At 39.8% G+C, this 14182-nt stretch overlaps 1 protein-coding gene across 1 annotated transcript in view; it reads right to left on the bottom strand.

Moving 5' to 3' along the window:
- ALDH1L2 (aldehyde dehydrogenase 1 family member L2) overlaps positions 1 to 14182 on the bottom strand; it is a 95439-nt gene that overhangs the window by 12821 nt on the left and 68436 nt on the right. Inside the window, exons 18-21 of the mRNA XM_003405640.4 lie at positions 12512 to 12611; positions 6625 to 6723; positions 4081 to 4246; positions 1395 to 1500 (exon numbers count right to left, since the gene is read on the bottom strand). Of these exons, the coding sequence (XP_003405688.1) occupies positions 1395 to 1500; positions 4081 to 4246; positions 6625 to 6723; positions 12512 to 12611 (471 nt within the window). The remainder of the gene's footprint in view (positions 1 to 1394; positions 1501 to 4080; positions 4247 to 6624; positions 6724 to 12511; positions 12612 to 14182) is intronic.

Raw genomic sequence — 14182 nt, 5'->3', positions numbered from 1 at the left:
TCCAAGGCTGAAATCTTTATGGAAGTAGACTGTCACATCTTTCTTCTGTGGAGCAGCTGGTGGGTTTGAACCACCAACTTTTTAGTTAGCAGCCAAGCACGTTAACCACTGCACCATTAGGGCTCCTTTCCTTGAAGACAGAGACTGTGAATTATCCATGTTTAGGGTCACTATGAATTGGAATCGACTCCATGGCAATGGGTTGGGTTGTTTTGTTTTTTTTATAACCCCCAAATCTGGCTTCTAATGCCTGCATATTTAGCATAAAAACTATCCTCTAGGAGAATTTAAAATGAGAAATAAGGGATAGCAGGGCATCCTTGGGGGCCCTGGTAGCACTGTGGTTAAGAGTTTGGCTGCTAACCCTTTTGTCAACAGTTCAAATCCACCAGCCACTCCTTGGAATCCCTATGGGGCTGTTCTACTCTGTCCTATAGGGTCGCCAGAAGACAGAATCGACTCAATGGCAACAGGTAGGACATCCTAAAATCAGGAAGTCAAAAGGCTATTCATTACAGCTTAGTGTTCCTAGAAGCCTCTTACAATGTGCCTATTACAATCCAAGAAACCCTTCTGAACTCTGTATCTGTTTTTTTTTTTTCATCTTCTCATTGGTTGATGTAAATCTAAAGCCAGAATTCTGAAGACTTGTGGGTAGTACACCATGAGACTCAATTGTATTAAATATTGTTTTATGACCTCAGTTACCATATGGGCCTGTTTGATATGGAGAACACTTTACGAAGTTTCCTATCAAATAACAAACCAATATATAATTTACAGTTGATTATATGGTGACTGTGGACATTTTTGGAGCCCTGGTGGCACTGTGATTAAGAGTTTGACTGCTAACCAAAAGGTCGGCAATTCAAATTCCAAGGAGAGCCTTAGAAACCCTATGAGGCAGTTCTATTCCGTCCTATAGGGTTGCTATGAGTTGGAATGGACTTGATGGCAATGGGTTTGGTTTTTTGGTGTGGACATTTCTATTAAAAGCTGAATATCAGGCTCTTTGGGAAGCACCGTCCTATGATAGCAGCAGTCTTTCTTTGGGAAAATCAGATTTCACAGAAGCTGCCTTTCCCAGGAATGTAAGCTTGAAAACCAGTTCTCTTATTTCTCAGTTATGTATTTACCTTTTTTCACATACATTTAAAATGTCAACTATACAAAACTAAAATTTAACCAGCTAAAAATCCCATCATGCTAGCTATTAAAGCTAAAAAGCAAAAATCTATTATGATCTATACTGGTTAGCAAAGTATTCTCTTCTAATTGTTTAAGTCAGCTATACTTATGATTTTATGCTTTTTTTTTTTTTATATAGCACAATGGTAGAGGGAAATTCTTTAACCTAATCAAAGCCCAAGTTAAATTGTACCTGAAGAACGTACCCATTTTGGAATTTAGAAATGACCATAATAGGCCCAAAGGATTCCTCCTTGGCAAGGTACATGTGGTCGTCTACGTTTGTGAACACAGTTGGTTCCATAAAAAAGCCTATGTGAAAAAGAGAAGAAAAGAACTTCAATTACTGGCAATTTTCAATTAATAGTTCTCTTGCTTAATTATATTATTATTTTTCTTCCCCTCAAAAAAAAAAAAATTTTTTTTTTTTCTGGGTCAGTAAAATCAGAAAGACTTTCATTTCTCTATCTGGAGCTAGCATTCCTAGGTTATTTTTTCATGTCTTTATTATGAAAATTTCAATCTATGTAAAAGTAGAGAAAATAATACAGTTGTCAAATAAATAATTATTTGTATATTTTGCTGTATTTGATTCACTTTATTCCTTGCTGAAAAATTTTAAAGCAAATTCCATAGATTATAACTTTCACTCTCAAGTATTTCAGTACAAATCTGTAAAAAATAAACTTTTTTTAGATAACCATAATACATTTTTTTATCACACCTAACAAAAATGCTAATTCTTTATCCATAGTTTATATTTCAATTTCCCTGACTGTCTCAAAAATATCTTTTTTATACTTGATTTTTTTGACTCAGGATTCAAGAAAGTTCTACATACTGCATTTGGTTGTGCTGGGAGGGTGGTCTGCCTTTAGGATTCCCATCCAGGCTGCCTAAGCTGAGGCTTTGGGCTCAGAGCATTCTCTGATAGGGAGGCTGGGAACTGGGCCTCTTTCTCCCTGCCAGTCCCTTCTCCTTGTCAGAGACGCCTTCCTCCCTGTTCTGACCCAAGGTAACTTTCTCTGTGTCTGTGACTACCTAGGACTGCTTAATTGTACCAAAGTAATTAATCTGGTAGCTAGTGGTGACACAATGGTTAAGATTTTGGCTGCTAACCGAAAGGTCAGTGGTTCAAACCCACCAATGGCTCCATGGAAGCCGATTTGCTCCTGTAAAGGTTACGCCTTAGGAAACGCTGTGGGGGAAGTTCTACTCTGTTCTATAGGGTCACTAGGAGTCAGATTGACTTGACGAGGGAACCCAACAATAACAGCTAGTGGGGAAAGTGTTCTTTCTGGTCACGTACCCATGGTGACAGGGCTGCAATGCTATTTGAATTTAAACAAAGCTTGGCAAGTGGGTTTGGGTTTTGGCAACAGGATGGTCAGGAGAGGTGCAGCTGAATAAAGCCTCCTTCCACTTAGTCCTTTTCCCTGTTCCCTAGACCCCTTTGCCTGCAAGGTAAACCTGGAGCCTTACATGCACAGAAGAGATTTCCTGTGTCAACTCACCCTGGAGGAGGGTTTGAGGGAAGCCAACCCACAATGAATCTTAAAACATTCATTTGCATCCTAACTGCTGTGTAAGAAAAGAAAAGCCTGTGATCTCACCTCTGGGTAATTAACTACTGAGAGCTACAGCAGTCTCTGACCCCACATTTCATCGCGGCTCTTTTAAACTAGAACCTTTTCCGGTCTCCTCTTCCCCCTTATTTTTTCATGCCATTGATTTGTTAAAGAGACTGAGTCATTTGTCCTGTACAATATCTTACGTTTCAGATTTGTCATTGCTTCTCTGGGGTGATATTTAATTTGCTCCCCTCCCCCCTCAAATTTCTTGTAAATGGAAAGTCTGATCTAAAGGCATGATTAGATCCAAATTCAACATTTTTGGCAAGCGTACTTTATAGGTGACACTGTGTATTACACACTGCATCCCATTGGGAAACACATAACATTCAGTTATCCCTCCTTCAATGATGCTAAGATTGACCAATGTTATCAGGTGGTAACAGCCCGACTCCTCCATCATAAAGCTATGTTTTTCCCCTTATGACCGGCAAGTAATCTCAGGGGTGATAATTTGATACCTTGCAGATACTTAGATCCCTATCAACCCTTGAACTAATAATTAACTTCCACTGATGATCATTACCTGGATCAATTATTTCATTAAATTATGGATGCAAAATGGTGATTTCTCTAATTCATTCTATATTAACGAGCAGGAATTTTTCTGTAAAGAAGAGTCTCCTTTATTAGCTGTTTGGTTATCCTGAAATTCAGTTCTTACAGGAAATCCCAGATAAATGTTGATTTTTTTTTTGCCCCCTTGTAGTTAACAATGTCGGCGTAAGGTGTTGGTGCACAAACTACCTACATAGTGAAAAATGGGTTTTTGTAGTCATTTGTCTTTCTCTCCTTTTGAGTATCATGACGTTGAGCCTTTCACATATTTCAGTAACAAGTCTTGCTTTAGGTAACAGGAATAAATCCGTCCCAGGCTATGATTTCTAAGATTATATTTCCCAGTGCCAAGAATCAAGATCCCCAGAGCCTGAGTAACATAGTTCTCCATCACATTTGTTTCCTCTGCAGCTAGGGACCTACCACATCCATTTTGCTATTTGATTTTCACATCCTTGTAAAGCAGAGTATGCACATTTCATCCCATTTTATGGAGGAGGAAACAAGCTCAGAAAAATTGTGCAGTCCAAGGTGCCACAGCTTAGAAGTAGTCAAGCAGGATCTAGAAATTAATTTTTCTGACCATAATATAAACACCACCATTTGCTTTTGAGGTAACACGGTGCTGCAATGAACACTGTTCCCATCCATTCCAATTTAAGAAGCCAAACGCCCTGTAAACATCCTATGGAGGTGATCTTACCTGGCCTTTGGACTTGTCTTCCCCCATACACCAAGGTGGCCCCCTCTTTCACTCCAGCTTCACAGTATTGCAGAAGCTTTTCCAGATGGGCCTTATGATTTTGGGGTCCATGATCAGTAGATCTGTCAAGTGGATCACCGATTTTCATCTTTTTAATTTCTTCTACCTGTACGTCACCCAGTTCACAAAACATAATTCACTGTTAGTAACAATGGCTACACTTGACTGAGTTTCTACCAGGTAGTGGGGGTGTTTGGAGTCGGGGTAGTACTAAGCTATTTATAGATGTGTTGTCATTTTCAGTCTTCATAGCAACACTGGAGGTAGGTACTTACTATTTTCATTTTACAGAGAAGAAACTGAGACTTAGAGAGGTTAAGCGACTTGCCCAACGGTAGGCAGCCACTAAATACTGTAGAGTTTTCCTGACTTGAAAGGCCAAGCTTTCTCTGTGCTCTAACAGAACATAAACTACATTTGCTACATGAAAATTACCCTGAATGTTAATCCATTATAATCGCAAACTGACATTCTGGAATTTTTGTTAACACTGCATACTTATTCTCTTCATAGCAAAATAAAAAATGGCCACATGGTTAATCTTGTTTCTCCACCCCAAATGTGGCCAACTGTTCTTTTGAAATTCTCATGGTATAGCCATGCCAGAGGAATTGCTAGAATCTTCAGAGGAAAACCAGTCTTTATCACACGATGTTCATCGCTGACATGTCTCTGTAATTGCTTCTTGTGTTCCTCAGTTATCTTAATTTGTTTCTGTATTTTCTAATGTTAAGTCCAATTCTAGCAAAAGGAAAGAATGGGAGTTTCCGTGACCTAGCAGGGCCATGAATTTGAATTTAGGCCTAGCAATAATCCCTCAGTGCCCTGCACAGGGCCCTGTGCTGGACTAGAAGCTCTAAGCAGGCAGGGACCCTATCTGCTTTGCTCACCTTTGTAATCCCAGCACCTAACACAGCGTGCTTGGTACTTGGTAGGTGCTCAAGAAATAGCTGTTGAATCAGTGAATGAATACAAATAGCATGTATGCAAAACATGTTTGTTAATGGACTGATACATCAAATCCTTGACATTTCTGGTCTCAGTATTTAAAGCTCCCAACAAAGTGCAGGTGACCCTGAAAGCCCATGACATGTAGTCCTGTAAATCGTGATGTTCAGGAGGCAGCCGCTGCCTACCTGACTGCCCCCATGTGTCTGTCTGTATGGTTTCCTCATTCTCCCTTCTCATGAAGGAAGGACACCTTTATTTTGGGGGGAGCGCAGGAGGTGAGGAATTGGCTCTGAAAAAAAAAGCTGGGTTCTGGTTTTGCAAATATAAGCAAATTTGTGCTTAATATTATCATCCTAATGACATTTTATACTGTAGCTCAGAATTTATTTTAGCCACAGAATTCCTCTTAGTAGTCCTATAAGTGACTTTTAGCCTCATATTTATGGAATCATCATCAATCTACAGGGACTATTTATTAATTTGCTTGTTTATTTATTTTAGTGGAGGGAATCATATGCTGCACTGCTGCCATGGATTGAATTGTGTCCCCCAAAAATATGTGTATCAGTTTGGCTAAGCCATGATGCCCAGTATTATGTGATTGTCCACCAGTTTTTTCCTATGTGTTGTAAATCCTATCTCTATGATGTTAATGAGATGGGAATAGTGGCAGTTATGTTAATGAGGCAAGACTCAATCTACAAAATTAGATTGTGTCTTGAGCCGATCTCTTTAGAGATATAAAAGAGAGAAGCAAACGGAGAGACAGGGGGACCTCATACCACCAAGAAACAAGAGCCAGGAGAATAGCGCATCCTTTGGACCTGGTGTCCCTGTGCTGAGAAGCTCCTCAACCAGGGAAGATTGATGACAAAGACCTTCCCCCAGAGCCAACCGACAGAGAAAGGCTTCCCCTGGAGCTGGCACCCTGAATTCAGACTTCTAGCCTCCTGGACTGTGAGAGAATAAACTTCTGTTTGTTAAAGCCATCCACTGGTGGTGTTTCTGTTATCGCAGCACTAGAGAACTAAGACAGCCCCTAACCGTGAATTGAGGATTTGTAAGGATCTAGTATCTCCCATAGTCATTTTAGAGATTTATAAAAATCTAGGAGTATACCTCCCACAAATGTCAAGGATTTCATACATTATAAATGCAGAGTAAGGTATAGGTAATAACAACTTTTAAGTGTACTTTATCAAGTTTTTATATAGATCTATAACTTTTTATTATAAAAAATTATAAAAATATACAAATAATGAACCACCCATGTACCTATAACCTAGCTTCAAAAACTACCAACTCCTTATCCCCCTCAACTCACTTCCTCCCCTCCTCTGTTATTTTGGAGCAAACTCCAGACACCTAATTTAATCTACAAATATGTCACCATAGAGCTGTAAAAGGAGGACTATTTTCTAAAACATAACCGCAATACTATTATCAGACCTAAAAATGTATTAATAGCCCAGGAAGTACTTTTCAGGTAAAAACCGTTTCTCTACAATTCACAGAGCTGCTGAGATACTTTACCACTCTCGTCACAAATTCATCATGGATGGATTCTTCCACAAACAACCGCCCAGCTGCAATACAGTTCTCTCCTTTATTGAAAAATACTGCTCCCATACCCTTTGGATGCAGAAGAGAAAATATATTGTTAATATCACTTGGGAAGGTCAAGATTGTCATAAAATTGTACACACACAGAGTGTGGAAGACAGCAGACAACACAGAGAAGTTGTGGAAAAACGTAATCACCTCAGCCTAATTAGTGATAGAAACAACTTTGAGATATTCGGTTTTGATCTAGCATGTTTTTTTCGGGGCTTTGTTTCTTCTTTCCCCCCTTCTGGTTCACTAGCACTTAAAAAAACTGTGTGTAATGATAAGGACTTACCATTAAAGACAAATCTTGTGTTGCTAGAAAACCTAGATTGTTCTATCAATTTAAATGTAATCCTTGGTACCAAATTTTGCTTTTAAAATGTCTAAGTCTGTCGGTATAAGTCATGAATGTTTAGAAATCCTCCACACCACACACAAAAAAAGGGGAAATCTGTTTTTCAAGGAGAAATTTGAAAAAAAATCTTTGAAATGAAGGCTGTCGTAAATGACAGATCTGAAAGAATGAGGGAGTTTCGTGCATCTTCCTTTCCAAATCTAGTTTCTAATTCACCTCCAGGAAACCTTTCTGGACCAGGTAAAAATTATAATAGACTTTTTGAAATAACATATGTTTTCCCTGTATATACATTTTACTATCTTTAAACATTTCAAAAAATATGTTAATTATCTTGGATTATGGGTCCCTAGTTGTTAGAAAGGAATCCCCCCGGGATGGCACAAATGGTTAAGTGCTTGACTGCTAGTCAAAACCTTGGCAGTTTGAACCCACCCAAAAGTACCTTGAAACCAGGGCTTCCAGCCAGTTTGAACTTCTGCTGAGAATTTGCCTTTCTATCAAGTTCCTGGCTGAGAATTTGCATTTCCACCCCAGGTATACAGAACCAGAATCTACATTTAACAAGATCCCCAGGTGATTCATATGTATAACTTCCTGGGAAATTGCTAGAAAGGCCTGGCAATCTGCTTCCGAAAGGTCTCAGCCTTGAAAACCCCACGAAGCAGTTCTACTCTGCACACAAGGGGTCGTCATGAGTCAGAATCCATTCGATGGCAGCTAACAACAGACGGTAGGAGTTAGGCCTCTTTAAGGTTACATCTTTCCACCCTATGGTGCTTAGTATAAAGCTTCTCTTTCAAGAGTGTGATGGTGGCTAATATCAAACTCACTACTCTGTGAATACTCAAAATTAGGGAAAGCAAAGAGGGGTTCTCTGTAGTCACTACACTGGGATTTTCTTCTTGCTTTCAATTATTTCACCCTTAACTCATTGCCATCGAGTCAATCCCAACTCACAGTGACCCTATAGGACAGAGTAGAACTGCCTCATGGGGTTTCCAAGGAGCAGCTGGTGGATTTGAACTACCAACCTTTTGGTTAGCAGCTGTACGTCTTAACCACTGTGCCACGAGGGCTCCTATTTCACCCTTTGCAATGTTTATTCATTCCTTTTTATTTATGTTGTACAATTAATGGTGTAAGATATCTAGTGAAGACTAACGTTCAGCTTGATGTGCTAAGAATGTAATGGACTGTGGTAGAGTAAAAATCCCTATTCCCTTTTTTGTGTTTTCCCCAGGCACCTCTCTGGAAGGCTCTCAGAAACCCAGATATCCGAGAAAGTCCTGACTCCTGATGTTGGTCCATGCACCTACAGACATTGTCTCTGAAACCTCAGATGGGCCACCCCACAGGCTCTGGCCACAGAAGTGCTTGGCCCTTCCTTAACTCCCAGACTGCTCTGTTTCCTTTGGCTCCCTTACGTGGCAAAGTTTTGCTGTGAGTGTTCATTAAGTTTGCAGTTATGGGGAACGGTGAACAGGTTCGACTCAGTGCATAGGCTAGAAGATACATAGCACAGAACTTGGAAGACCATAAGCTTCCACCAGAAGTTTAAGACGCGTTGGCACAATCTGTATCCAGCATCCGCTCATTGTATGCTCATATCTCAGAAATGAAGAATGAGGTCTAGGTGAATGATTTTTATTTTAACCTTTAAGTTTTTGAAAAATAATTTTTTATACTTTGAAATAGTTTAAGACTCATAAGGAGTTACAAAAATAGTACAAGAGGTCTTTTGTACCCTTTACCCAGCTTTCCACATGATGGTATCTTATAAAACCATTTTACATTGTTAAGACCAGGAAATTGACATTGCAGTTATGTTTTTATATGGAACTCTTTGTTGTATATAGAAAATCTTACCAGAAACCCAATTTGTAAAAGAGAAAGCAGATTGTTTTCCAAAGTGGTTGTACTATTTAACATTCCACTTTGGAAAACAATATGGCACTTCCTTAAAAAGCTAGAAATAGAAATACCATATGATCCAGCAATCCCTCTCCTAGGAATATACCCTAGAGAAATAAGAGCTGTTACACAAATAGACATATGCACACCTATGTTCATTGCACTCCTATTCACAATAGCAAAAAGATAGAAACAGCCTAAATGCCATCAATAGATGAATGGATAAACAAATTATGGTACATACACACAATACAGTACTACGCATTGAAAAAGAACAATGATGAGTCCATAAAACATCTCACAATATGGACTAATCTGGACAGCATTATGCTAAGTGAAATGAGTCAGTCACAAAAGGACAAGTATTGTATGACACCACTATTATAAAAACTCAAGAAAAGGTTTACCCGCAGGCAAAAAAAAATTATTTGATGGTTAGGAAGGTGGGGAGGGGAAATCACTAACTAGATAGTAGACAAGTGTCAATGTTGGTGAAGGGAAAGACAACACACAATATAGCGGAAGTCCGCACAACCTGACCAAAGCAAAGGTACAGAAGTTTCCTAGAAACATCTAAACGCCTTGCTGGACTGAGTTGCTGAGGCTGGGGGCTGGGGATCACAGTCTAGGGGGACATGTAGGTTGATTGGCATAACAGTTCATAAAGAAAATGTTCTACATCCTACTTTGGAGAGTAGCATCTGGGATCTTAAAAACTTGTGAGCAGCCATTTAAGATACATTTACTGGTCCCATCCCATCCAGAGCAAAGAAGAATAAAGAAAACAAAAGAGGACACAAGGAAAATATTAGCCCAGAGGACTAAAGGACCACATGAACCAGAGCCTCCACCAGCCTGAGCCTAGAACTAGATGGTGCTCAGCTACCACCACAGACCGCTCTGACAGGGACAACAACAGATAGTCCTGGGCAGAGAAAAATGTAGGACAAAATCCAAATTCACAATAAAAGACCGGACTTAATGACTTGTCTGACAGAGACAGGAGGAACCCCTGAGACTATGGCTCCCAGGTACTCTGTTAACTCAGAACTGAAACCACTCCTGCAGCCTGCTTTTCAGACAAAGATTAGCTCGGCCTATAAAACAAACAATAACACACGTGAACGACATGCTTCTTAGTTCAATCAAATATACAAGACCAAACAGACAACTCCTGCCCAAAAGCAAGACAAGAAAGCAGAAAGGGACAGGACTGAATGGACACAGGGAACCTGGGGTGAAAAGGGGGAGCGTGCAGTTGCATTGTGGGGATTGCAACCAATGTCACAAAATAGTGTGTGTATACCTTTTTGAATGAGAAACTAACTTGAGCTATAAACTTCCACCTAAAGCACAATAAAATTTTAAAAATAATAATATACTAGGTCTAAAACAGAATGTATCAATTAGTAACAACAACTAAAAAAAACCCAAACCTGTTGCCCTCGACTTGATTCCTACTCATAGCGACCCTATAGGACAGAGTAGAACTGCCCCATAGGGTTTCCAAGGAGCAGCTGGTGGATTCAAACTGCTGACCTTTTGGTTAGCAGCTGTCATGGATTGAATTGTGTCCCCCCAAAAATGTGTGTATCAACTTGGTTAGGCCATGTGTGGTTGTCTTCCATTTTGTGATTTTAATTTTTATGTTAAGAGGATTAGGGTGGGATTGTAACACCACCCTTCCCCAGGTCACCTCCCTAGTCCAAGGTAAAGGGAGCTTCCCTAGGGTGTGGCCTGCACCACCTTTTATCTCTCAAGAGATAAAAGGAAAGCAAGCAGAGAGTGGGGGACCTCATACCACGAAGAAAGCAGCACCAGAAGCAGAGCACATCCTTTGGGCCTGGGGTCCCTGTGCCTGAGAAGCAACTCGACCACGCAAAGATTGAGGACGAGGACCTTCCTCCAGAGCTGACAGAGAGAGAAAGCTTTCCCCTGGAGCTGACACCCTGAGTTTGGACTTGTAACCTACTAGACTGTGAGAAAATCAATTTCTCTCTTTGTTAAGGGCATCCACTGGTGGTATTTCTGTTAGGGCAGCACTAGATGACTAATACAGTGGCCGAACGCTTAACCACTGTGCCACCAGGGCTCCATATCAATCAGCATAGGTCAGTTAGTGCTGTAGTAACAAGCAATCCCCAGCTATCAGTTTCTTTAATCAACAAATCTTTTGCTACCTATCCATACTTCCGTGCTATTCTGACTCCGGGACCAGGCTGACATAGCAGCCACTGTCTAAATATTGCTAGTTCTGTGGCAGAGGAAAAGAGGGCATGGGGTACTACTCATTAGCTCTTAAAGAGCACATCACTTTCACTCACATTTAATAATTGTCCTGGGAGCACAAACAAGGGCATTACTAACTCTGAGAGGGTACCTGGGAACCTGTTCAAAGAGGAGCTGCCACAGTAAACCAATAGTATTCCCTGAAGTCTTCTTTAAACCAGACAATAGCTTACTTAATAAAGAACGTCTGCCTTGAGCACTGTGCTCTTTTAAAGAATGAGTTACATGGAATCAAATTGACAACAGCAACTTGAGAGGTTAGCTAGGAACTTAGGGGGCAGTGGATTTATGTTCATGGCAGAGGAATAATCAGGAAAAGGAAGGTGAGAATGGCTGCACAACTTGAAGACTAATCAACGTGACTGAACTGTGCATGTAGCATTGTTGAATTGGTATATGCTTTGCTGTGGATACAAAAACAACAAAAATAAATTACTAAAAAAATTTATGAAGTATTAAAAAAAGTATAGGTAATATTAATTCATATTCCTTTATATGACAGTGTTTAATCATTACAACTCAGATACCGTGTCCTTCTGAATAAAATTCAACTATCAAATATGTTTAACACCCATGCCATTTTACCAAACAGGCACATAGTTTAGAGCCGTAAGATAAACTGAAAACTTATATACATTTAACCACGCCAGTTATTAAGAGGAAACCTGGTGGTGCAGTGGTTAAGTGCTATGGCTGCTAACCAAAGGGTCGGCAGTTCGAATCCGCCAGGTGCTCCTTGGAAACTCTATGGGGCAGTTCTACGCTATCCTCTAGGATCATTATGAGTTGGAATCGACTCCATTGCACTGGGTTTGGTGGTTTTAGAACTATTAAGAATACTGATTTGTTTCCAACCACACTTGGAATAATTCAACTTGCATCCCCTTAATATACTAATAAAACTAATTTCATTAAAAAAAAAAAGATAAAAGCAGAGCTGTTTAGGTGGATGGAGTAGGATACTGAGGGGAACAAAAGGAAAAGGAGTTGGAACTCTCATCAAAATATCTTTTGAGCTTTTTGACATGGCTGTTATGACTTATATTCCATTTTAAAATGAACTTTAATCAGACAAATTATAAAATACTGTATTTTAAAAATTAAGTGCTCTGAATATTCCCAAATCTAAACATAAAAAGATTTTTATTTATAACTAGACAAATCCAAATCTCCTTTCAAGACCTCGGATAAATAAAGAGGTGAAATGCGTTTTAGAAGGAGGCACCTATTTACTTGGATTTGACCCTCTCTTACCATTCGCACTGCCTTGTCAATTTCACAGTCATTGAAAATGATAAGCGGGGATTTGCCACCAAGCTCGAGGGAAACTTTCTTCAAGTTACTTACAGCACAGCTGGAAAAAAAAAAAAAAAATTAGTAAAAATCTCTGTCTTGCTTGCTTACTTGCTTTTTTAATGATAGATTACCACTAGGTATTAAGTGCATAAGGCTGTATCTAAAAGGGTATGGCATTATGCCTGCAAAGAAGTAAACACTGTGATAAACGTTATAATAACAATAGTTACTATTTACTGAGCACATGCTATTCTGAAGAGACTTTTAAGTTGTTCCTAGATTTTATCTCATTTAATCCCCACATATACTGGATGATATGTAAACTATCTCTTTTACAGGTAATGAGATTGCAAATCAGAAATTTTAAGAAAGTTATTGAAAGATAAAGCACAAATGCTGGAATGGTGCTGACTATTCACACGGGGTGATGAGCACATGGGAGTTCAGTATGCTACACTGTGTGCTCTGTATACCTTAGAATTTTCCATAACAAAAAGTTTTTGAAAATTCTGTAGTCAAACAATAGAAGACTCTCATGGAAAAATCCAGTTTATAAATATAGGAATTTTGGTAACAAAGACCTGGCAAGAGAATTCCACCTCCAATCAGATTATTGCAGCACTGGGAAACAAGTATTAATTTTTTTTTTTTACAACCTGATGACAATTTTTTTTTACAACCTGATGACAATTTTTTTTTAATTTATATTGTGCCTTAAGTGAAAGTTTACAAATCAGTGTCTCATATGAAAATTAATAAATACCTTGCTATATACTCCCCGTTGCTCTCCCCCAGTGAGATAGCCCACTCCTTCCCTCCACTCTCTATCTTCCTGTCCATTCACAGCCAGTTTCTAACCCCCTCTGCCCTTTCATCTCCCTTCCAGACAGGAGCTGCCCACATAGTCGCATGTGTCTACTTGATCCAAGAAGATCAGGTCTCACCAGTATCATTTTCTATCCCATAGCCCAGTCCAACCCGTCTCTGAAGAGTTGGCTTTGGGAATGGTTCCTGTCTTGGACTAACAGGAGGTCTAGGGACCATGACCTCTGGGGTCCTTGCAGTCTCAGTCAGACCATTATGTATGGTCTTTTTATGGGGATTTGAGGTCTACATCCCACTGCTCTTCTGCTCCCTCAGGGGTTCTCTGTTGTGTTCCCTGTCAGGGCAGTCATTGTAGCCAGGCACCATCTAGTTCTTCTGGTCTCAGGCTGATGTAGTCTCTGGTTTATGTGGTCCTTTCTGTCTCTTGGGCTCATAACTACCTTGTGTCTTTGGTGTTCTTCATTCTCCTTTGCTCCAGGTGGGTTGAGACCAATCGACACATCTTAGATGGCTGCTTGCTAGCGTTTAAGACCCCAGATGCCACTCTCCAAAGTGGGATGCAGAATGTTTTCTTAATAGATTTTATTATGCAAATTGACCTAGATGTCCCCTGGAACCATGGTCCTCAAATCCTTGCCCCTGCTACACTGGCCTTCGAAGCATTCAGTTTATTCAGGAAACTTCTTTGCTTTTGGTTTAGCCTAGTTGTGCTGACCTCTCCTGTATTGTGTGTTGTCTTTCCACTCACCTAAAATAGTTCTTATCTACTACCTAATTAGTGAAAACCCCTCTCCCTCCCTCCGT

The sequence above is a fragment of the Loxodonta africana genome, chromosome 4 (genome assembly GCF_030014295.1).
Source record: "Loxodonta africana isolate mLoxAfr1 chromosome 4, mLoxAfr1.hap2, whole genome shotgun sequence".
Taxonomy (NCBI): Eukaryota; Metazoa; Chordata; class Mammalia; order Proboscidea; family Elephantidae; genus Loxodonta; species Loxodonta africana.
The sequence above is the reverse complement of the archived record's forward strand: the minus strand, read 5'-3'. Positions and strand labels throughout refer to the sequence as shown.